General features: G+C 36.9%; 1 protein-coding gene across 1 annotated transcript in view; it reads left to right on the top strand.

Moving 5' to 3' along the window:
- LOC131153885 (protease Do-like 10, mitochondrial) overlaps window positions 1–12,571 on the top strand; it is a 32,458-nt gene extending 19,887 nt beyond the window's left edge. The window contains exons 7-8 of the mRNA XM_058106334.1: window positions 11,511–11,561; window positions 12,067–12,571. Of these exons, the coding sequence (XP_057962317.1) occupies window positions 11,511–11,561; window positions 12,067–12,309 (294 nt within the window). The 3' untranslated portion in view covers window positions 12,310–12,571. The remainder of the gene's footprint in view (window positions 1–11,510; window positions 11,562–12,066) is intronic.
- Window positions 12,572–26,476: the final 13,905 nt, after the last annotated feature.

Here is a 26,476-nt window from a genome sequence, read left to right on the forward strand (position 1 = left end):
GGAGAGATGATGGTGGTAGCAAGAATGGAAAGCATTAATGCCATATTCTCAAAATTCAAAGTTGAGAAATCATAGCCACGATATACATGATTTGGGTATTGTGAAGGAACGAGCAAAATCAAAGGCTAATGTTTCGGTGGAAATGACTGAGAACATTAGAGGTAGCACAAACTCTTATGTATCTCTGAATGTACGACTCAGATTGCATAGTGGGCCAGATGGAGAATGGGAGGTACTATGGTCCAAAGTTACTCAAGCTCAGGAAGTAAGTTGTATAGAGAAGAAGATCAAGGAAAACAATAAAAGTTTTAAGCCCAAAGCTCCCTTCAAGCCAAAGTCTATACCTAATCCCAAGCCCATCTCAGTCTAGCGGCCCAGACCAACACAAGCCCTTCAAAATAATAAGACCTAGAATCCAGAATCGTCATCTTCAGCCTTGGGGAGTTCAGTGAGAAGGGGCGATGTTGTGGTTCTTGATTCGAAGCAATCTGAAGTTAATCACCGAAGTGCGTCGATGCTAGCCTAGTCGATGAAATCTTCCAATGACACCGGGACTGACAGTATTGGCACTGATGAGACCAATACTGAGCTCTTAGGCTCCGACGAGACCGATATGGAGCACTTAGGCTATGATGAGGCCGATAAAGAGTGCCTTAGCACCGGTGAGTCAACAAACACATCCGATGGTGAGGAAAACTTGCAGCGAGACATCCAATTGATTCTTCAAGAACATTCCGGCAATATTTTCAGGAAGTGGGGAAATTCTGAGCAATGGGTGCTTGCTTGAGCAGCGAGATGGAAGAAGAGTTGCGGTTCCAATTCAAATTTCTTTGTCACCTGGTGAAGTCACAGAGGGTTTGGAAGAGCAAAACAAATTTTCCTTGGTTCCATTGAAGCCTACAGATATTTTGGAGGTGTTACCAGCTCAGTTTGATGGGAATGATGTACTTGTGGAGGATTGGGCCTCGGACAACGATACAGAGGTTGTTGAGCTACCTAACGAGACGGGTTTTTCACCTTTAGCAGTGGAACCACTAGCCTATTCTTTACCCTCGACTATGGAAGGACAAGAAGTTGTGGATGTGGAGAGTCCAGTGAGGGAAGTACCTTATTCCGAGTGGTTCCAAAGAAGATTAAAGGGTTTAACAAATTTCTAGGCACGTCCTTACAAGGTTTGGAAAATCAAGTAACCACTTTTTTATTGGCCGTTGAGGCTGAATTACACCGTAAGGGCTACTTTGGAAAAAATGCACATGACTTGAAGAGAATTGGTGCGAAAGGTTTAAGAGAATTGAAAGGTTTATTAAGTTCAATTAATTATGGTTTTACTTCATCTAGGCGCAGTGGTATTAATAGGGAGCATGCTCTCTCTGTTTCTAAATGAATCTGAAGATATTTTCATGGAATGTCAGAGGATTGAATGAGGTTGAGAAGAGGCTTTAGATTCGTAATTTGTTGCGTACATGGAAACCTGATATTGTATGTTTGCAAAAGACTAAACTTGAATGGATTACTAGAGGAATTGTCCAAAGTATATGGAGTTGTCCATATGCAGATTGGTTGTACTTGGGTTCAAAAGGTGCTTCTGGAGGAATTGTCTTGATGTGGGATCGAAGGGTAGTGGAAAAGGTGGATTAAGCAGTGGGGTATTTTTCTATTTCATGCAAATTTAAAAATGTCGGTGATCAATTTGAGTGGGCTTTCACAGGTGTTTATGGGCCAAATTTGAACAAGAGGAGTAGGAAAATGTGGGAGGAGCTGACAGGGCTGATTAGTTGGTGGGATTCGCCATGGTTCCTAGGAGGTGATTTTAATATAATCCGCTTCCCATAAAAAAAGACTAGGGGGCTGTAAGTTATACTTGGGCTAAGCATGAATTTTCGGATTTTATCTCTTTTCATGGGCTAGTGGATATATCAATGGAAGGAGGCCTTTACACCTGGTCCAATTCTTCCTCCGCTTCTAGAATAGATCGGTTTCTTTTCTCTCCGTTCTTGGCGGATCACGTCGCTCAATTTTCACAAAGAAGACTGTCCAAAATACTTTCTGATCACTACCCAATTCTGTTGGGGGGGAGGGGGGAGTCATCAGAGCGGTAGAACTCCTTTTCGCTTTGAAAATATGTGGTTGAGGGTGGAGAACTTTGTTGATAAAGTGAAGGAGTGGTGGGCATCCTATTTGTTCCAAGGAAATCCTAGTTTCATACTAGCTAAGAAATTGGCAGCATTGAAGTTGGATTTGAAAAAGTGGAATGAGGCGGAATTTGGGAATGTCACTGTTAAGATACAGCAACTTTGGAGCAAATTGAATGACTTGGATGTTAGAGAGGAAACTCATCCTTTAACAGCTGAGGAAAAGTTAGAACAAGCTACTCTCCGCATCAATATTGAAAAGCTCACACTTTTAGAAGAGATTAGTTGGAGGCAGAAGTCTAGGGTGCTACATTTGAAGGAGGGGGATGCAAGTACCAAATTTTTCCATAGAATGGCTAATTCTAATAGAAGAAATAATGGTATTGAGAGCCTTGTGGGTGATGGTGCCTTATCTTCCGATCAAGGTATGATTGCTGATTACATCACTAAATTTTTCATGAATTTATTCTCTGAGCAACAAGTTAGTCGATCATTCCCAGAAGTCCTAGTATTTCCAAGAATATCCGGTGATAATGCAGAGTGGCTAGATAGACCATTTGAGGAGGCAGAAGTTTTTGATGTCATACAAAATTTTAATGGTGATAAATCGCTTGGACCAGATGGATTTTACTATGGCTTTCTTCCAAGCTTGTTGGGGGATTCTCAAACCTGATCTTATGGCTGTGTTCCATCATTCTTTTGCTAAAGGCCAGTTTGAGAAAAGCTTGAATGCTACTTTCATCACTCTCATTCCTAAAAAAGATGAAGCAATTGAAGTAAAGGATTTTCGCCTTTATAAGATCATTGCTAAGGTCTTAGCCGCCAGACTTCGCACGGTTATGGAGGATATAATTTCAACTTCACAGAATACTTTTTGTGAGGAACAGGCAGATTCTTGACCCTGTACTTATTGCTAATGAATGTCTTGATAGTAGATTGAAAACTGGGGTGCCAGGGCTACTTTGCAAATCAGATGTTGAGAAGGCTTTTGATCATGTAAATTGGGGTTTTCTTATGTAGTCACTAGAATGGGTTGGGTTCTCTGCCAAATGGAGGCGGTGGATTTTCTTTTGTTTATCTACAGTTTGTTTCTCCATTATGATAAATGGCACTCCTTGTGGGTTTTTTGAGAGCTCTAGGAGGTTGAGACAAGGTGACCCATTGTCGCCTTTGTTGTTTGTCTTGGTTATGGAAGCTTTGGGGACAATGTTGGATAAAGCTGTCCATGATAGTCACATGTCATGCTTTGGTGTGGGGCGTATAGAGGGAAGAGCTTTGGTGGTGTCTCATCTTCTCTTTGCGGACGATACTCTAATTTTTTGTGACGCTGATCTGGATCAGATTTTGTTTCTCCGTGTGATACTTATGTGGTTTGAGGCAGTTTCTGGTTTAAAGATAAATTTGGGCAAGTCAGAGTTGGTTCCTGTTGGTGCAGTGTTTAATTTTGACTTATTCTTGCATGTCCTTGGCTGTAAAGAAGGTAATCTTCCTATGAAATATTTGGGTCTTTCCTTGGGAGCCAAATTCAAGGATAAGACAACATGGAACCCAACTTTGGAGAAGATAGAACGAAGGTTAGCAGGGTGGAAACGTTTGTACTTATCTAAGGGAGGTAGAGTTACGTTAATTAAAAGCACTCTATCTAATTTACCCACTTACTTTCTATCTTTATTTTCTATTCCTGCTGCTGTGGCTAACCGTATTGAGAAACTTCAAAGGAATTTTTTATGGGGTGGCATTGGTGATGAACCAAAATTCCATTTGGTTAAATGGGATACTGTTTGCTCTCCCATTTCTTCGGGTGGTTTGGGGATAAGGTATGACAATTTAATGAAGCATTGCTTGGGAAGTGGTTATGGAGCTTTGGGATGGGGAAGGCTAATCTTTGGAAGCAAGTGATAAGAGGTGCAATATGGCTGTGAATGGGGTGGTTGGTGTGCTAGGCCTGTTAATGGTCCACATGGTGTTGGCTTGTGGAAATATATTAGTCAGGGATGGGCTTCTTTTTCTTGCCATGTTCTATATGATATTGGAAATGGGTCTAAGGTGAAATTTTGGCAAGACCATTGGTGTGGTGAAACGTCTCTTGCAGTCAGCTATCCTGATTTGTATAGATTTTTCCGAGATAAAGAAGCTAGCATGGCTGAGCTTGTGAAGTTTGATAGTGGGGTCTTTTTTTGGGGTGTAAGTTTCTTTAGGGGTATGCATCTTTGGGAATTAGAGGCCTTGACTGTTTTTATGGATACCATATATTGTTCATCAGTGAACGGGTTCGGTGAGGATAAGATGTGCTGGAAATCTGATAGAGAGAAGGGCTTCTTGGTTAAAGGTTATTATGGTATTTTAATGGGCTCCAAAGATTGTAGCTTTCCTTGGAAAAGTAGTTGGAAACAGAAAATTCCATCTTGAGTAGCTTTTTTTGTTTGGACTGCTGCTTTAGGGAAATGCTTAATGATTGACAATTTACGAAAAAGAAAGGTTTTGATATTGGATTGGTGCTACCTGTGCAAGTGTAATAATGAGACGGTTGATCATGTTTTTATTCATTGTCTGGTTGCAATGGACTTGTGGGTTATGGTGTTGGGTTTGTTTGGAGTGAGCTGGGTTATGGCGCAATCTGTAGTGGGACTTCTAGCATGTTGGCAAGGCAGATTTGGTCGTTATCGAAATGGGTCTATTTGGTTGATAGTTCCTTATTGTTTATTGTGGTGTCTTTGGAGGGAGAGAAATAGTAGGTGTTTTGAAGATAAGGAAAAATGCATTTCGGACCTGAAGCTATTTTTCTTTACAACTTTGGTGGATTGGTTGGCTGCTTTGCGAAACCAATCATTTTCTTCTGTTTTTGATTTACTAGATTCTTGTAATTTCTGTTTTTGATTTGTTCACCCCATGTACACTGCTTGTGTACTTGGTGTTCATTTTTGATATCAATAAACTTATTACTTATCAAAAAGGGGAGTTTTTGGGGGTTCCTGTTTATGGTTTCTGCACCACTGGTGATGGGTGTACGCTTAATTGGTTTCTGCACATACAAATGGTTAAAATACATCCTCTGACCATTGGATATGCCACATGGAGGGGCGGAAGTAAGGTGGCATGTCTGCAATCTCTCTCCCCCTTGCTCTGTGGGATTGATGACTAAGTAACTGATGAAAATATCAAACTCTTAACACTTCCCTGCATGTTTATTATTATCTGTAGAAGTAAATAGGATTTTTTTTTTATGAGCTCTGAGACATGGATGTGACACTTTTGTTGGAGGTTCAGGTTTTGAGACAACAAGATGCCACATGGGTGTGGGATGCTGGTAAGGTACATCCTCTGACCCTTGGACATGCACATGGAGCAGCTGATGAAGATTGGGGGCCATCAATGTATATCAAACTTTAACACTCCCCTGCATGTTTATTATTATTATTATTATTATTATTATTATTATTATTATTATCTGCAGTTGGGGAGAGAGGGGGGGGGGGGGGAAGGTGCTTATGGTCACCCTTCAAAAGTGCACAGATGGTCAAAAAATGTCTTGTGGAATTTTCCTTACTCGGTCTTTTCCTCTTCTAGAATACACTTGAAGGTTGATTTGCATCATTGGGAGAATTATGGTGTTGTAACTTCTGAATTTCAAATGAGACAATTCTCCAGTATTTCGGTGGTCATTTGTTGTGTGGTTGATATCTTCAGCAGATGGTTGATAGGACTGTGGATGGAGAGTGTGAAGGGGTTGTGGTGTTTCATCTTCTGACACTATTTTTTTCCTTGAAGAACTAAATTTGATGAATAGCGGTATAGCTGGTGTTAATCTGAGTGATACCAGATCCTTAGGGTTGGCTTCTTTAGCTGCGTGTGGTATCCTTGATTGGCCATTGACTTTTTTAGGGGTTCCTATGGGGTGGTAACCCAGGTCTGGTGGTTTTTGGGATCCCATGGTGGAGATGTCTAATTGTCTTGATGGGTGGAAGGGTGTTCTTTTTCTCTAGGTGGTTGTATAACCCTTATCCACGACATATTTCTAGCATTGCCCTCTAGTTTTTGTCCATTTTTAGAACTAGTGGGGCTAGCTAGGGGTATTGAGAGTCGTGAGAGCTTTTCCTTGGTTTGGAGTTTTGGGGAGAAGAAGGATCATTTAGTTGGGAGGTTGTTTGTTGGTCTAAGGGAGGGATTTGGGTCTCGTTAAGTTGGTTTCTAAGAACATTACTTTAATGGGTAAATGGCTATGATGGTTTTCTTTAGAGGAGGGTACTCTTTGGCACAATATAATTAAAACTAAATTTGGCAGGCAAGGAAATGGGTGTCTTGCAAATATTGGAAGAACATGTTCCTTTTAGCGTCCTTGGAGGCGTATTTTGCAGCCTATTTTCTATTTACTCCTTCTACCAAAGTTGTTGTGGATAATTTTTTCACATTTGTTTGGGAAGGCATTTGGTGGTTGATCATGTGCTTTTCATTTCATTACCTCGTTTGTATTGGCTCTCCTCATTGCACAATGGTTTTATTTCCTCTTTTTGATTGCTAATGAGGATAACTTCTTGGAAATTCCATTTTTTGTAGGTCTCTTAATGATAGAGAGATCGAGTAACTCTCTTCTTTGTTCTGTTTATTGGAGGGTTGCTGTCTTTCCGTGTCTGTGGGTTCTACACTCATCAAATCATTTTTGAGTATTTGATTTGTGATAATATGCCCTTTTGGCTTCATTGTAGTATTTGGAAGGCCAAGATTTCCTATAAGATTTAAGGCTTTTGTTTTTCTGGTTATTCGTACTAGAGTCAACACCAACAATCATTTGCAGAATAGGCGGCCTGCTAAGGCTTTACTTCCGGATGTGTGCTTACAGTTCAGAACTTGTTTATCATCTTTTCAGGCATTGTTCTTTTTCACGGACAGTTTGGAATGAGCTTGGTTTTTTTTTGAGAGAGCTGGGCTTGCCCAGAATTAGTAGAGGATTGGTTGTCTATTTCCTTTCAAGATTAGATAGGAGTAGAGATGGCTCATATTTGTGGAGGTGTAGGGTTTTTGCTGTTTTGTGAGGTCTTTGGTTGGAACAGAATGCTTTTTTTTTTTGGTTGGAACATAATGCTTGTATCAATGCAGGGAAGAAGATGACTTGGTCTTTGCTTTACAGGATTCAGTAAATGGCTTCATAATGGGCTTTTGCAGCTGGCTGCATAACTGGATGGCTGTGTTATATTTTGTAATTCTTTTCTTTGTTCTATTTTCTTCTTAGGAAGATATATTTATACTCCTTGTACGTTTTTTTAATGAAATCTCTCCTTTAATCTAACAAAAAATATATAAATAAATAAATAAAAATTCACCAGTATTAGAGCCAGAGTTTTGCACTTCATCCCTGTTGGCTTATCTGAGCAAGCTCAGCTTTTCCTGCAACAGATGCTCTTTTTAGTTACATGACCCAAGTGGCTGGCCTATCTTTGTTATCGCTGCCTGGATGGACATAGAAGAAAGCCAGATCATTAAGTTAAATTACCATTTCCTTTACATAAATAATACAACAACAAAAAAATCAAGCCTTAAGTCCCACTTGGTAGCATCGTCTATATGAATCCTTTTCCACCGATAAATGCGATTATGGACCATTTCTTTTGACAGATTCAGGTTTATTAAATCCTTATTCTCTATCTCATTCCAAGTTATTTTAGGTTTACCCCTACCTCTTCTGTTAAGCCCCTCACAGTAACTCCCTCTTTCTTTCTAGGGTACTATGTGGCCTACGTTGCAAATGTCCAAACCATCTAAGTCGTCCCTCCCTTATATTCTATAGGAGCTACACCTAATTTACAACGAATATGTTCATTCCTTAATTTATCTTTCAATGTTATATCACTCATCCATCTAAGCATTTTCATCTTGACAGCTTTTATTTTTTGGATATTCTGTGTCTTTATCGATCAACATTCTGATCCATATAGCATAACTAGCTTTTATAGCCGTTTTATAAAACTTCCCTTTTAATTTTAAGGGTATTTTGTGGTCACAAAGTACAATTGAAGCACTTCTCCATTTTACCCAACCTGCTTTAACTCTATGCATTACATTATCTTCAATTTCTCCTTCAGCTTGCATAGTAGATTCAAGGTATCGAAATCTACTAGTGATATTTATTTCTTCATCATCAAGTTTAACTTTATCTCCAATATTCCTCCGACCATTACTGAAATTACATTTCATATATTCTGTCTTATTTCTACTTATCCTAAAGCCTCTAGATTCCAAAGCTTCTCTCCATAATTCTAACTCAGCCTCTACTCTGTCCCTAGTTTCATCAATATACAATATCATCTGCAAACAACATACACTATGGAATCTCATTTTGAATGCTCTTAGTCAGTTGGTCCATCACTAAAGCAAAAAGATAAGGGCTCAAAGCAGATCCTTGATGCACACCTATGGTGATTGGAAATTTTTTAGTTTCTCCATCTTTATCCTTACACTAGTCATTACTCCATCATACATATCCTTAATGACATCAGTATACTTAGTACATACACCATTTTTTCTAAAACCCACCATAGAACTTCCTTAGGTACCTTATCATATGCTTTCTCTAAATCAATAAATACCATGTGCAAGTTCTCTTCTTTTCCCTAAACTTTTCCATTAATCTTCTTTAAAGATATTTAACTTCTGTGGTAGATCTCCTAAGCATAAAACCAAATTGATTTTCTGAAGCCTTCATTTCTAGCCTTAATTTTTGTTCAACTAAGCTTGCCTACAGTTTCATCGTATGATTCATAAGTTTAATTCCACGATAGTTATTACAATTTTGAATATCCCTTTATTTTTGTATATAGGTATAAAAGTGCGTTTCCTCCCTTCATCTGACATTTTCTTAGTTTTTATAATTGTGTTAAATAATTAGTTAATCATATAATTTCGTTATCACCTAAGCATTTTCAAACTTCATTTGGGATGTTATCCGGTCCTATAGCTTTTTCATTTTTCATCTTTTTTAGTGCAAACTTAACTTTGTTAACTCTAATTTTGCCAATAAATCTCATATTTTTGGTCTTTTCCTCATTTGTCAATTCCAAGTTTAAGTCTTATATTTAGTTTTCATTAAACAACTTACTAAAGTAATTTCGCTATCTTTCTTTTATGTTGTCGTCATTAACTAAGACAATATCTTCCTCACTTTTTATACATTTTATATTTTCTAAGTACTTATTCTTCCTTTCTCTAGCTTTAGCAAGTTTAAATATATCTTTTTCCCCCTTTTTGTATCTAATCTATCATACAAACTATTAAATTATTTGTGTTTAGCTTCACTAACGATCTTTTTTGCATTTTTTTTACCTCTTTATACTTTTCAAAGTTATTCATGTTTATACATTTTTGTCATGTTTTATATCAAATTCTTTGTCTTTACAACTTTTTGGACATCTTTATCCAATTACCAACTTTCTTTGCTATTCGAGAATCTTTCCCTTGATTTACCTAAAATCTTTTTTGTTATTTTTTAATGGAGCTAGCTAATCTGCTCCAAAGAGTATTTGTTTCTATCACATCCTCTATAGTCCAATCCCCATCTTTTATATTTTATCTTTAAATTTTATTATGTTTTTTCCCTTTAGGTTCCACCACTTAGTTCCCTTACACTGGTTTATTTTATCCTTTTTTCTTTCATTTTTTAATACATATATCTAATACTAAGACTATGTTTTGTGGTTAGACTTTCACTCTTATTTTATAACCCTTGCATGATTAACTATCTATCCTCCTAACTTAAAAAAAATATATATTTGACTTCTATTTTGTCCACTTTTAAAGGTTATTAAGTGTTCTTTTTTCTCCTTAAAACAAGTATTCATTATAATAAAATCATATGACATAGCGAAGTCTAAGATTATCTCCCCAGGCTCATTTTTGTCCTCATATCCATATTTCTGTATGTATTCTCTCATAACCTTTATTATTCCTTCCAACGTGTCCATTTAGATCTCTTCCTATGAATATTTTCTCAGTCCATGGTATGCCTTGTATAATACTATTCATATCTTCCCAAAATTGTCTCTTAAGATTTTCTACTAAACCTACTTGAGGTGCATAAGCACTAATGATATTTATTATCTCTTGGCCTAATACTATCTTGATTATAATTCTATCCCATACTCTATTTACATCAACAATGCTATCTTTAAAGTTTTAATTTACAATAATTCTTATTCTATTCTTATGTTTTTCGTTTCCAGTGTACCAAAGTTAAATCTTGATTTATCAATTTCTTTAGTTTTCTCCCCCACCCACTTATTTTCTTGAAGGCAAATTATATTAATTTTTCTTCTAATCATTGTGTCCACAATTTCTATGCTTTTACTCGAATGTGTCCCTATATTCCAAGTTGCTAATCTAATCCTAGTTTCCTGAACTAGCTTCTTTACCTGCCCACGTTCAAAATGATATAGGAACCTTTGCACATTTGACACTGTACTCAGGCGCCGACATGGCGCGTCGCTTTGGGGTGACGACCTAGTCCATCCTTGCCCACTTTTCGTTACACTTGGGTGGTACAAGTGCAACGCGTTGCTCGTAGGGGATGCCACAGCAAATATTTGGTTAGGATTCATATCATAGTAATCCGAAAAATTTGACGCTGGCTGTTAGCTACCTAACACAACCCTCCTCCTTTACCTGGGCTTGGGACCAGCTGTGTGTAAACAAATTAGGACATTGAGTACATCACAGGCCGAGTTTATAGAAATTCGTGTGGTTAGGTTTATAGAAATATGTCCTTCAATGCTTACTAATTTGCCCTTAGAACTGCAATGACTTTTCAATCAAGTTTTGGTCAGTTTTGTCAGTGAGCATTCTCTTGATGGCCTAAACTGTCTCTATTTTGCATTGCGATGAAAAATCTGTAGACCTCATTTTTTGGCAACTCTGTAAACCTCATGCGATGGTAACAAATGAAATTCTACATGTGATGTTACAATTGATTCTTCTTGTTTTTGACATGCGTTATTCTTTATTAATGAATTTCTATTTAAGAAAAAAAGAATTTCTTAATAAATTATATCTCAGCTCAAGTAAATCAACCATCACATCACCCATACCTTCGAGAATGATATTAAAATGAAGGTCTCTTTATTCAGGAATGCAAATTCATTAAGCTCTATAATTTTTGTTGAGTTTTGATGGCCTATGCTTTCTAGAGAAGTTTCTCATGACTCAACTTTTTGAAATTTCATAATATTGTCACTGCCTACAAGGCACTATCTTTTTCCGTAATATATTTCTCTGGATTGCAATTATACCAGTATATAACTAGTCTGTTTTTTTCTTATTGCAAGAATATGCCCTTTTTTTTGTACACAATAAAATCGCCATTAGAAATTACTCACGGTTGCTTGTTTGTTTTAGGTGCTGATGGATGAAATTAATGCAGGCTACGAGCGTCTAGCTGAATTACAGGTACTGTCAAGCTTCCTTTGTTTTCATCTTGGCCGTGTTCATCTGTATTTTCTTGTCCTACTATTGATTAATAATAGAATGTCTAACCAAGCAGAGCATAAGATTAGGGGAAAACCTTGCACCACGTGGTTCATCTGTAAAATCTTCCTAATAGAATGTCTGACCAAGCAGCATGGGAATAGGGAAACGACCTTACTCCACTTGGTTCACCTGCAAAATCTTCCCAATTGAATAGGCAGACCAACTATACCCACCCACTTAGCTTACCACATGTGATCTTCATGAGACCAAACAGTCATTAGCTTTCTGGTGTGAAATCCAAGCGTATCTCATTAAAGTATTAGGTCAAAGCAACTTTTGGAGGGGCACTTGGGGTACACATTGCATCAATGGGTGAACACACATGCTAACCCCATTGCTAAACCACAGCCAAAATAACATGGCATTTCTATAAATGAAATCTCACTTTACTGCTGTAACATAATCTGACTGCTTTGGTAATCAGGTGAAGAAAGTTAATGAGGTGGAAATTGACAATCTGAAACATTTATGCCGCCTCGTGGAGAACTGTAGTGAAGAGAGCTTGAGATTTGATTTGGATGATGAAAGGGTGATTGTGTTGAACACTTGCTTGGCGAAGGAAGCCACTCCTCGAATTTTGACGCGTCACAGAATATCTTCTGCCATGTCTGTTGACCTTATAGATGAGCAGGGTCCCACAGAAATTGAGTTGGCCTGCTTAAGCTGAATTTCCTTCATTGGCAAATTCTTTTTCTTTGGTGATTTTTTTTTTTCCTTTTTCTTTTGTTGTAACTTGTATGAATATTATTAGTCATTAATTTATAAATCTAGTTAATGTGTTGTGTTGCTATGGCAGATTGAAAATGCAGAATTGCATCGATTTGTACAATAACATGATCATGAATGAATTTTTTAATTGGCAAGCTAACTTAATAACAATTCTGGATTTAGGGCAAAAAAGCTAGGAGATATGAAGCCCAATGCCCAAATGTTCTACATGTTATAGTTCTTAATTTCTCTCCATTACACATGGATAGCAGGTGAAAAGGTGCTTGCGCTATGTTTGGTTAGCATAATGGTCATACTATAAGGATTTTGTAGCTTGTAAATATAGTCATAATGCAGAGGACAATGAAAATTTTTTAATAGATAAAGCAGTTATATCTAGAGGATAAAAAAAGGTCCTACTTTAAAAAAAAAAAATGCAATGTTTATCCTACTAAAGATGTTGGTGTTCAGTTGGTAAATGGTAACTCATCTTTTATCTTACACTCTGTCTTGTTTCCTCTTAAAAATATGTAACTCATAATCTAGCAATTTTGTATAAGCCCATATATATGTAATTTGACTTGAATGAAAATTAGAAATATGTAGCTTCACTAGAGGACGAGAAGATCCAAATATTTGGTGCAATCCCTCAACCATAACATTGGGGTAGCCCAAATGCAAAATCCTGGATTTTCTAGTATTGTTCTGTGCTGTGGGGGAAAGGATAATGGGTTTTTTTTCCACAAATAGGATAGCCAAAATTTGACAGTTGTAGCCACTACCCATCACTACCATTAGTCAAGCAACACACTGTTTGAACCCCTTTTCTGGGTATGGTTCCGTTTAGGCAAGTCAAGAAAAAAATTGGCTTCACAAAAGTACAAGAAGAACAACAAAATCAAGTCTTTAGTCTCAATAGGTGGAGTCGGTTGTATGAATCATTTTCTGCCAATTTATGCAATCATGAATCTGATAGATTTATGGATATTAAATTCTCACTCACTGTCCCCTCCTAAGTTATTTTAGGTTCATTTTTACCCCTTCTACTATCTAACTCATTCTTTCTCACTGGCGTACTATTTGGCTTCACAAAAGTGGATATATAAAAGTATAAGGGATTATTTAGGATTTGATTAATTTTATTATGCCATAAGTTGGATGTGAATAATATGAAATTCAATTTTCAATGTTACAAATAAATAAGATAAAAATTTTGATTACTTTTGTATGAAATGTGGGTTTAGGAAAAAAAATTAATTTATCGAGAAGGAATATTTCATTGAAATAAGCAGGAGCAAGACAAATAGTATTTGCTTTTTTCACACGCACAAAAAATGACCACTAGGGCTCACATAGTGGCATACGAATCAGACTCTTATATATCTAGGTTCCTTATACACATGAAATTTAGGGTTTCCTATACAAAAAAAGCTAAAAATCATTGAAACTCATATAATAAGCACAAAGGAAACGTGGTTTATTCCTACATAACTTCTCTTAAGCCAAGTTCTTCAAATTTGATCACGCACATTAATTCTTTGAGTTCAAAAAACCATTCACTTCAAGTAAAATTTCATAAAAAATCTGCAACTTGATTTTCAAATGAACAAAATTTAATTTTGATTTCTTTGTTCTACACCAAGTCTTGAATATCACTATATTTGATGTCCACAGAGTAACTTCTACTATATGAAATTTGATAACTTGTCAATGTAATAGCAGACTTATTATCACAAAAAAAAAAAAAAAAAATTAAAAAAAAACTTTGAAGGGATTATCTTGATGATGTTGTAAAAATTGTTTGAGTAGCACTACTAGTAGCTACAATTTATGAGTAGCTACCATTTTGTCACCCCTAATCTCTTTGTAAAGGCTATAAAAAATGTAATGTCAAAGAGCCAAGTTCATTATTTGTTTAAGTATTAAATTATGTTATATATTATTTATTTAATTTGCACAATAATACTAGACTAATTATCTAAAAGCGTAGTCCCTCCTTATTGGTAAAATAATTTTCAGGACTTTATTTTTCAAATTGTCAGTGTCTAGGAAAATAGGCAATTAATAATTTTCAAGAAATAAAACACTTAAATAATTTAATTGTGCAAGAAATAAACTATTTTGTGTATGGTAATCATTGGTGTAATTTTTTAATCCTAAAATAAAATAGAGATAAGAGTTTTAGTAGTTTATAAAGAGACTCATTGGCTAGGCACTTATTTGACAATTTGAAATGTGAATTTTTAAATAAGTACATGGTAAAAGAATTTCATTTGATAAATTGTCAGGACCCAAAGGTAGAAACTATGAAGAGCTAGAGTAATTTTGAAAGCTAAGCATAAAAATAAAGTTTGGAAGGTAAACGATGCAGACCTTAGAAAAATAAAGAAGGAAGAAAGCAATAAATTAAATTTAGTAATCTTTGCATGGAGATTTTCTCGTTCATTCCACTCGTCAATTTTGAGTGTAACAGTTTAAAATATAAATTAAATGTCACTATGATCCTTTGAGTTGCGTAGCTTACAGTGAAATACATTTTTTTCGAAACCTCATTTTTGAGATTTGAAAATTTAAGGAAAAAACTCGTATTGTAGGGATATACAATTAAAATTTATACATCTATTATGCAAATATTATTCTAGAAAAATAATCTTTTCAAAATAATCAATTTAAATGGTGTTTTAAAATTTTAAATTATCATTATCACCAGTAATATTAATTGTTGATTATTAGATTCATGGTGAAATTAGGTGAATTTAGAAATTGTTTGGATTTTTTATTGGCATTGCAAATTTTACAATAATTTATTTAGTGTTTAGTGTGAGTATTTGGTATTATGGTCAAAAGCCCAAAAATAGATAGTTGACTTATGAATATAAGAGTGAATATCATTATATAATTGGTTGGTTACTGGAAATTGGCTTAGTAGGCCAAATTTAATATATGTATGACTCTGTGTGTGTGTGTGTGTAGCAATAACAATAACAATAACAATAATGAATCAAGCCTCAAGCCTTACTAAGTGGGGTTAGTTATATAAATCATTTTTTCGTCATTTTACATAATTATAGGCAATTTTCCCCAATAAATTCAAGGCTATTAAATCCTTACTCATGATCTCATTTCAAATTATTTTTAGTCTACCCCTATCTCCTTTACTGTCTCTCATAGTAACTGGCTCACTCCTTTTCATTGTTGCACTATTTAGCTTAAGTTGAACATGCCCAAACCATTTGAGTTGTTCCTTCCTCATCTTATCTTTCATAGGAGTTACACCTAACTTACTGTGAATATGTTCATTTCTTGATTTATCTTTTAATGTTGTAGACACCCCATTTGGTTTGGTTATTATATAGCAAAATTTTAAATTTTAAGCATAATTAGGTTGACTTTTTGTTAATTATGTAATTTAGGTTTTCTGAAAAATTGCAAAATAAGTGATGTCTAAGATCTATCTAGGTGGGTACCCCATTTCACTCACCCTCACTGCCCTGCTTTAAATATCCATGGGTTAGGCAAGTTTCACATAGTTCATTTGTATTTATAAAATACAATAAAAAAAAAAAATGACAAATAGAACCAAAAAGAAAAAAAGAAAAACAAGAAAGAAAATAGCAAAACAAGATAGCCACTCTCGGCCATCCTCGAAGCTCCACAAGCCAGCCTTTTCAATGCCTGCATCCACAAAAAAAATAAGGGCCCAAGTTAGCGAGAGCCCAATTGGCCTTAATTTAGAATTTAAGGCCTATAGTGGACCTGTGTTGGTTTTAAGGCTCAATTGGGCTTAATTTAGAAATCGAGGCCCACTATTGGCCTGTAGTCAACCTAAAACCCATTTGAGGCCCATTCCCTCAAAAGCCTCTCTTAGGCCTACCTGTAGGAACCCCATTTTCCCTACTCCACTGCCTTGCATCTTGATCCAACCCTTGCAGGCATCCTTGCTCCACTACTTTGTCCTCCTGCTCCAGCCCCTGCTCCACCACCTTGACCCTTTGCAGGCAGCCTTGGTCCACTACCCCACCCCTTTGCAAGCCTAAGCATATCTTGATCAAGTTAGGATTCTTTTCCCTCTCCCTAGTCCATAAATAAAGAATTCTAGGGAGAATCAAAGAGGACGAAAAAAATAAAAAAAACAAAAGAGAGCAACTTGAGGAGAACCACTCGAGTAGCAAATAGATAGAGAAAGAAAGAGAGAGAATAGAAAGGGCAAAGCATGGGGGAGAAGTAGAGGCTCTTAAAGCAAAGTAATCCTTGGAGCTACTGAGAAGAGAGAAGAAGAAGCTAAAAAGAGAAGAAGCAGCGATCGAGTAGAGAGGAGACAGAAGCAGCAAAGGAGAAAGAAAGAAGGGGGGCCAAAGTGTAAGTGCTCTCAATTTCCCACAAATATGTGCTTCTGGTTGACTTAAATTGATTAAGATTGTGTCTGATTTGCAAATGGTGGAGTTGATTTCTAAAAATGTGAATCTAAAAATTGAAAAACAACCCAAAATAGTTAAGTTTGAATCAAAAAAACCCCACCAAAACCATAAAAAGCCCCAAGCAGACCCGAGAGAGTCACCTAGAAATTCGAGTCAATCTGACTCGAATACCCTAAGTTGGCCCAAATACCCAGGTCAACTTGACCCGAATACTTGGGTCAAACAACCAATGACCTAAGTCAACAGACTTAGTTTTGAGTCAAACCCAACCCAAATACCTCAGTCAATAGGACCTGGGTACCCGAGTCAACCTACCCAGACCCAGTCCCACCTACCTATTTGTTGACTTAATTGGACTTTTCAATCCTGTTTTGATGATAACAAAATGAAGAGCACTTTAACATATAATGTTAAGTGATGCGTTTTAGGTAAAAGAACTTTCAAGGTTGATAAATTGAAGCTCAATGTTAATCTAGTGAAAGCGCCTCAGAATATTGAAGGCAATGAATAACAAATGAAGAAGCTTAAGGGCAAGCAAACTCAAAGTCAAAAGTGAACCTCAAAAGGCTGAAGGAAACTGAAGGATTTAAGAAGACCATAATTAGAAGAACTTTTGTAAGTACTTCAAAACCAAATGTCATTTAGATATGTGAAGCTCTTATAAAAACAAAAGAAACTAAGAAACACTTTGTTTTAAAGAGCTTAAAACATGTTTTTGAAATTAAAGTAACAAAGGTCTTAAAGGAAGGAAAGTGTTCAAAATAAAAATTGAATTTCTGATAAGCAGTGCACCTGACAGATGACTGTCTGTCTATGGATAGACGACTGGCAAGTTAAAGGGTTTAATAAAAGTATTTTGGGTTTAAATTTTAACTATGACAGATGACTGTCATGTCAATAAAAGTATTTTGGGTTTAAATTTTAACTATGACAGATGACTGCCATGTCATGGCAGACGACTGCCACGTGGAGCAAATTTTAAATCTCAAAGGGAAGCTTCTTTTAAAATTTTGAATTTCAAAATTTAATCAACAATTTAATGTTTTTTCAAAGTTTACCTAATTTGATATGGACAACATCTTTCAAAGTTTTGAATTTCAAACTTGAATCAACAAGTTAATGTTTTTTCAAGTTTACCTAATTTTATATTGACAACATCTTTCAAAATTTTGAATTTCAAAATTTAGTTAACAATTTTAATGTTTTTTCAAAGTTTACCTAATTTGATGTGAATGTTGATCTTTCAAAATTTTGAAATTCAAAATTAAATGTTTTTTCAAAGTTTACCTAATTTGATGTGGAAGTTGATCTTTTAAATTGCCTATAAATACCTCTTTCGGTAATGAAAAAATACAATACTTGAAAACACAAGAAAAGAGAGAAATCAGACAAAATTTGAAATTCATCTTGTGCTGAAATTCTTCTGAAGTTCTTCTTTGCTCACATCTTTTGCTGGGGAGGAATTTTACAATTCTAGTAGATTGAAAATATCAAAGTTCGGTTCCGAGTTGCAATTCCATTTCTCTTTTAAACGAACCATTGGTGACTTCTAAAAACTTTAGAGTTTCATATATTCTATTTTGCTTTGGTTTTTTGAAGTACAATTTACATTTCAATTTGTACAACCTGCTCTAAATTTTGGGAGTATTTTTTGTACGCAGAATTTATATTATATCCTTGTAGATTGTGACGATTCCAGGTTTGCTGGATCGTTGGCTAGGCGAGGGATTATCGCTTAGAGAGGTGCTGCTCTAGCCTTCTGAAGGAGTGTATAAAGGTATTGTTCCACCCGGTAAAGGAACAGGTTTAGTGAATCCTTTGGTGGTTTTGCCAAAGGCGAGGACGTAGGCTGTGTTGAAGCCGAACCTCGTAAAATCCTGTCTCACTCTCTCTTTCCCTTACTCTTTATTTTCAGCATATTTATATTGCGTGGATGGTTTAAATTTGAAATCATATACACTACGTTTATTTGGAAATCAAACAAACTTAAAGTTTAATTTTGTTTTGGGTTGCGGAAACCGAAAGGGAGTACGTTGGTTAAACCATACTTTACGGAAACCATACGGGAGTACGTTACTTGGTTAAAACACCTAAAGAAAATTAACTAAGAGTTTATTTGAATTCTGAATTTTGGGAAGAGTGTGGATGTGTGGTTGTAAATCATATGAAAGAAGCAAATTTATTTTAACAAGCATATCATTCAACTACAAGGCTTGATTCATATTTATAAGGCATACATAAACAAACAACCATCCTAATTTCTTACTACTGTATATCTTAATTTTGGTTTGGTTGTTTGCCTTCAAATTGTGTTTGGTTAGTTTGGATAGTATGGTTAATTGAAAGGTTGATTGGTGATTTAGTTGTTTAAGTGCTTGTGTTGTTGATTCTATAAAAGAAATCAAGTTATTGTTTGACAAATTAAACAAACAAGTAAAAGAATTAGATAAACAATAAAAGAAGTTAAGTATTCTTAAAAGGAATTAAAAAGAAAGTTTTTAAATTCCCAATTCACCCCCCTCTTGGGAAGCTATCCTAATTTCAATTCCTATTAAACCAAGCCCATCCTAACAACCTAGCTAAGCATGGACCCCCCTAAATTTAATCACACAATAGCCTAAGAAAAGTTTGTCCCAAAACCTATGAGGCCTAGTTGCGCCTCACCTAACCTAGCATAAACCCCTAGGCCAAAACCTAATTCTAAGCCCCCTAGACCATTCCTTAGACACAAGACCACAACCCAACTAACCCAACCCAACCCAACCCCACTAAAAACCTAAATCTAATCCCACTTACAACCCTTACCCAAGTCAACCTTACCCACTAGCCCATACCATTTAAAACCCAAATTCTGAAATCCCTAAGCCCGACCAGGCTTAAGCCCAAACCCTAACCTAACTCAAACTCAAACCCTAACTAGACCCAAACCCCTAACCTAACCTGAGTCAACCCAACCTAACTTGGCCCTAGACCTGGTTAACCCTGTTGACGTTTTGAGTCTGATCCCTATTTTGATGCTGACAAAGTACATGTTTCTTATGTGTGTATTTAGCATGGAAACAGGTCCATTAATTTAACACACACATAAGGAAACGACGATGGAAACTTGCAGGACTTAAAGACTATACGATCAATCGCATTCCATGAAATCAAAAGAGCAAAAAGATGAAGAAGATGTTTATTTTTATGTAATTACATTTAATTTTTTTATATCTCTGGCCTGTAATAATGCATGCATCTGCATGATATGGATTATATGCTCAAATGATCGTAGTTTGACCATAGGGAACCGAATGACCTTAGGGCGGTCGATCGATGCCAGATTTTTTCGGTGTCCTGAAAAAGACCTAAAATGACCCTACAACACTCACACATGCACATATATGTATGGTTGAATGGATAGGGTGATTGCATGATTAAATAGAACCGAAATGCACTTAAGTTGCATGTTCGGTCGACTGTACTCTCAAGTACAAATTCCTTCCGGTTGATCGAACAGGTGTCGGGTCAACACTTTGACCACAGCCCGGTCGATTGAACTTACCCAGTTCATTATCACTCGGTCGACCGAACTCCCTAGGAGTCAACACTTTGATCCTTTGGTCGACCGTGCCAAAATTGCATGCCAACCACGTGATCGACCGAGTTCCCATGTGTGAGAACTCAATCGGTCGGTTGACCGAACTACCAAGTTCAAATTGACCCGGTCGACTGAACCGCACTGAAATGGAAAATTGCCCTTGGGACACTAAGTCCGGTCAACCGAACTTTCAGTTTAAATTTCGCCTGGTCAACCGAACTCAGCCCTTGGTCAATTGAACCTCGCGTTTGGTCGACCGAGCCTCTCGGGTAGGTGAATATTTTACCGCGGTAAAACGAGGTTATTTTTAATTAAACATCATTAATATTTTTCTAAAATAACCTCCGTGTCCCCAATAGTCATAATTTTCACAAACTCTATAAATACTCCTTCATTACTCCAGATTAGCAACTTTGATTAACCTAAATTTTCTTTCTAAGCCATTGTTAATCAAAGTTACCCCCAAAATGTTTTTATTGTTTAAATCATTCTTTTCGGGTAAAATATTTTATACAAATCTCTCCAACTCTCTTTCATGCATTTATTTCAAAATCATCTTTGAGGAGAGTATTTTATTTAGGGCATTTTATTTGCACATATTCTCACTAGGTACCAAATCTTTGAAAAATATTTTTGAAAGTATTGCTTAAGTTTTCTCCCAGTTATTTCTTGGATATATATTTTTGAGAGAAAATTGTTTGTTGCATAAATATTTTCTTGAGCTTAACTCATAGATTCTCCAAGTATTTTTCATTTGCATAAATTTTTGTTGGAGAACATAGTACTCATTTTTAATACACATTCTATTTGTGCAAAAATCATTGAAAGAGCAAAACCCTAGATTCTCCTATATTATTATTGAAATATCTTTTTGGAAAAAACTTTTTATTAGGGTTTAAATATAGTTAAATACCCTTATTCCCTGAGCATTATTTCATATCATCGGAGTGCGTATTTTTATTGAGCTCATTGTGTACATTTCTACTCGTATTCGTATGAAGAATTTTCATGTACAAAAATGCTTTTATTATAACGGTTGGGTTCAGTTTGGAATTGAACTGGGGAGTCTTAGCCCCATAAGTGAAATCGATTCGGTTCAACCCGGAATTGAACTTGGGAGTCTCAGCCTTGTAAGTGAGACTAGTTCGGCTCAGTCTAGTAATTGAGTTTGAGTTTTTCTCGTCCTGTAAGGAGAGGATGTAAAAGACTTCTGCTCGGTTCGGTTAAGTGAGCAGGTATAGTGGAATCCTTAGGGGGTATGCCCAAGGTGGGGACGTAATCAGTGTTGGCCGAACCTCGTTAACAAATCCATGTATCATTCTCTCTATATCTTATTTAAATTGTTGCACTTAAATTTCAGCATGTGTATGTTTGTTCATGTTTTGTTATAACCATCTTGCATGCACATAGAACTAATTTAAAACGAGATATGCAGCACACATGTATGTATGCACACACTGATAACTTAATCATTGTACGTACACGTTTTCAATATTGAATGAGATATGAACTGTGGTGAATCGGCGTAATTGTTTAAATTAGCAAAAAATGTTTTAAAACTCACTCACCCCCTCTTGGGATCACACCAATTCCAACAAACCCAAAATCTCTGTCACCTTCTTTGGCTTGTAAGAAAACCTAAGAAAGGGCAAGAAAAGAAAGTAATCAAGAAAGAGGGAAAGGAGAACCATATGGTCGAAGATTGAGATGAAGAGAGGAGTAAACTAGCTGAGGCCTTGGATCTTGTTTTGTATCTAGCCATAGGGGGAGAGGCAGAGAGCTTAAAGCTTTTTGCCTTTGCTAGGGCTCATTCAACATTTAAAAGATAAAAGAAGAAAGGGTTAGGGATGGTGGAGATTGACATAGATCATAAGGAAGGAGTTCATAAAAAGAGAGAGAGAGAGAGAGAGAGGAGAGACGAAGGCTCGAGAAAGAAAAGAAAAGGTAAAAAATATATATTTAAGTTTTATATATATACACACCCCAATTTTAACCAGGCAACCTTGAGAAGACCCAACATAATTGAAGTTAACTTTATTCCCGAGAATGGGAGGATCCAATTAAGTCCATTTTTTTATTTTTATTTTATTTCCCATTTTTTTTATTTTTTTTTTATTTATTTTAAAACAATTGAGGTTCTTTTTGAATTCCTTTTTGTTTATATATATAAAATTGAATCCCTTTTATTTCATTTGAGTCGTTTTTATTTTTGAGTCCAGGTCCTTTTATTGCCAGGAATCAAGTTTTATTTTTAAAACCCGGGACTTTTCTTTTGGAAGAAAAAATTGGCCAGCAAACATAAATATAAAAGAAATTCAAAAATAAGAAAAAAGAAAAGCATGTGCGCGGGAAAAGTGATTCCTTCCCAAACCCCATTAACAGAAAGTGCGTATAGGGGAAGGAATATTTTCTGTTGGGATTTTTTTTCTACTTCTTGCGGGCATTGCTCGCCGATTTGCACCTCCCAGACCTCTATAAATGAGGAGTCTCGACACAACATCAGGAGGGGATCCACTATTCACATTTCTTATTCTCTATTTTGCTCACTGTTCACCATAACCTCAACGAATCCATCCGCGGTCTCTCAATCTCCCATCTCTCCATCTCTCCCACGATTCCCTCCATTTCTCCATTTCTCCATTCTCCATTCTCTGTTTCCCCCCAATCAGCCTCCTATCACAGCTCACAAATCCACCTCAATCTCCGCCTTCTTTGTCATCCGCCCTTACAAGCAGCTCCGTCACTGTCACTTCCGACCACCATCCTCACGCCTTCAAATCCTCGATTTTTGCCATCGCCGCCTCTACCCAGATTCAACCGCATTCCGGTCGTCCTTCTCGCTGCCAGCCTCTAGCACACCACAATTCTCTTCTTCTCATTTCTTTCCATCCCTGCTCGTTGTGCATCATCTCTCAAACTATCACTCTTTCCGTCTCTTGTCTGCGACTGCAAGTGAGCGTTGTCTCTCAGACTCTCTCACTCTCGGATCCTCTCAGACACTGGAGCAGCCTCCCTTCGTACGAACTCTGTCACGACCCCAAAATTATTTCCATTATATATATCTTGTAACAATATAATATTACTCTAATACCTATAACAATATCCACTATAATGTCTTGGACCTCAAGTGATACCGAAGACCCTGTTCACAAAACATACCACCTATGCAGCAGAAAAAACATAAAAATATACTAACCTTATTTACAATGCCAGAGTTTCAGTATTTCCCAAAATATACATGTCTTACTAAAATTGACGCTAGTAAAGTAGGCATCTGTGTTTATCCCAATTTTTTTATTGCCAATGTCCCATCATTTTTGTTTTTTTAAAAGTATGTTTGTACATGAACCCCACGGGGCAGGCACCAAGCTCGGACCCAACAACCTAGTTAATTAGACCATGTTGTCAAACCTAGGTGTAAAACCTTACCCCCACCACCTTACCCTACCTGGTGCTACACAAAATTACTCTTTTAAATTAAATTACTGTCTGTATATTACTCTTTTACCATGATTTTGTATAAACTAAAATAACTATGATTTTGTATAATAACTGTAAATCATAGCTCTGTAATAATTGTATATCATGGTTTTATGATAACTGTAAATCATGGTTCTATAAAAGCTGTATATAATCATGGTTCTATAAAAACTGTATATAATCATAGTTCTGAAAAAGCTATAATATCATGGTTCGATAACAGTTGTATAAAATTCTATATTAAATCTCTACACTATATCTAATATTTCTCATGCCACACAATTTTAATGAAACTCCTATACTATAATCTGTACGGGTAAAACTTTATTTTCCTGTTATATAAAAATAATACATATCATTTGTAAAACTTTCCTATAACCCAAAGTTTTTGAATTTTCACAAATATACAATAGATGTAAAATCCAAATTTCATACTCTAAATTTATATTCTGTAATATATAGTAAATCATATGCTAAAACCCCATAAACACATGTTATACTTTAATTGATAAAAATTCCTGAATTTATCTTGCTTAACTTATTCCCCTTACTTGATTATCGTGAGGCTTGCTAAAATTCTATAGTCACGCTTGCGGCATTCATAACTCACAAACCTTGAAATTATGTATTCCCTAGAATAATATCACATTCACATTTTTCCGGACCCACATATTCCATTTAGTCAATGAAACATCAAACAATTAACTATTTATTACTCTTACCTCATTCCCTGAAGAAACACGCGTAGGAATCCTAAACCCGTGCATGTGGCGTTTGCACCAAAACCCTGTATTCCAAAAATCCTAATTTTATCAGTTTAATCCCAATAATGTTCATATTCACATTCCTAGGCCTATACACCTATTAAACTAGTTAAACCATCTATCAACATTATAAACAAATTCCTTATCTCAGTTTTGGGATGGTGCCTGGGATCCTCCAAACACAATTCTACTCCGGTCAAATTGATGAGAATCGCCGCTAGGCCTTACATACGGAGTCTGATCGTCGATGGGTGAGTTCAAAGTGAGAAAATGACAAAGAGGGGAGAGAGAGAGAGAGAGAGAGAGGGGGGGGGGGAGCACGTAGCTCTGAGAGAGAGAGAATGAGGGTTTTGAAATTTTTTAAAGGAAAATGACATGCAGGCTTTTTATATATTTCTGTCCCAGGAAAAAAACAGTTGATGGTTTTCAAACTCTCTCTCAACTCTCTGACCTGCCTCGCCTTCCCCCTCAGCCAGATTGCCTTACTTTCTCACGCAGCCATTTCCGATCATTATGATTTCTGATTGTCGTCTCCCTCCGTCTCGCACCAGAGCCTCGCACAGCCATCCATAGATCCCCTTCTTCAGACTCGCTTACACTGCCCTTCACAGCTCCGACCGGCGACCCTCATTCTCCCATCGTTGTCATCTCGACCTACCTCCACGGTCGTCTCATGCTTTTGGGAGCTCCACACGCCTGTTTTCATCATCGTCCCACACAGACTCCATTGAGTTCTTCCCAGTCTCACACCCATTGCAGCCTCATTGTTGCCAGAACCTTTCGTCACTATCATCCAGCCCTGTTCCACCATCACCGTCGCCGCTGCCTCCCCCTCAAATCTTTCGTCCCCCACCATCTCCCGGCCACGCTCCAAGATCAGTCCCGATGACACTCCTCGCAGCCTATTGCACCAATTGTCGTCACTGGCCGTTAAGTCGACCCCAGCCATCCCAACAAACCTCACCGTTTTGGACTCTCTCTCAGCACCTATCTCTCTTCCATCCCGACGAACCAGACACCCCGTCGCAGTCGTCTGCTCCTAGTCGGTCGTGCACCAACGCCGTCCTCCATTGCTAGCATTGCCATATCGCACCAGAGCCTCTTCGTCTCCACTGCCCATTCCAGCCGTCATACTAACCTCATCTCCACTTTGTCCCTTGCATCAGACAGGTGAATTCCCTACTCTCGGGTCTTTCGCCGGTGGGACACACACCCACACTCCCATATATATATATATATAGATATATAAACTCACCGTATCTTTCATTTTACACACACCTACACACACACACACACAAACTCATACACACTCACCCACACATGCACTCGCACTTCCGCACACACTGACACACACTTAAGCATACACTATCAATACACACAAACACGCATTGTCAACACCCACAAACACACACTTTCAACACCCATGCACACACTCGAACACACATTGTTACTCACCACTGCAACACACACAAGTACACACACTGCCTGCACACCTTACACATGACTTCATGCCCAGCCACTGTGCAGTCACATGCTCTCTCTCCTTTCTGGTATGAGGGGTTTTGTTTGTGAAGACATGTTTTGATTTAGATAAGTATACATGGAATAGCCTTGTGAGGATGCATGTAGCTTGCTGTGTAGCTTGGTTAGCTGTTAGGGTTTATCCTTTCCTTTTATGTTTAGTTCATTGCGATGATTACCTCTATTAATTATGTCAGGCTTTGTTGTCATGGGTTGGTATATATATATTGTATGTGTGTGTGTGTGTGTGCGTGCGTGTGTGTGTATGTGTGTAGCTGCAGCGACACATGGCCTCACCCGAAAGGTTGCACATGCCCGATCTGTTGGCCTTGACAAGCCTAAAAGGGTTGACCAACCTTGAAC

The sequence above is a fragment of the Malania oleifera genome, chromosome 4, assembly GCF_029873635.1.
Source record: "Malania oleifera isolate guangnan ecotype guangnan chromosome 4, ASM2987363v1, whole genome shotgun sequence".
In the NCBI taxonomy this organism is placed as follows: Eukaryota; Viridiplantae; Streptophyta; class Magnoliopsida; order Santalales; family Ximeniaceae; genus Malania; species Malania oleifera.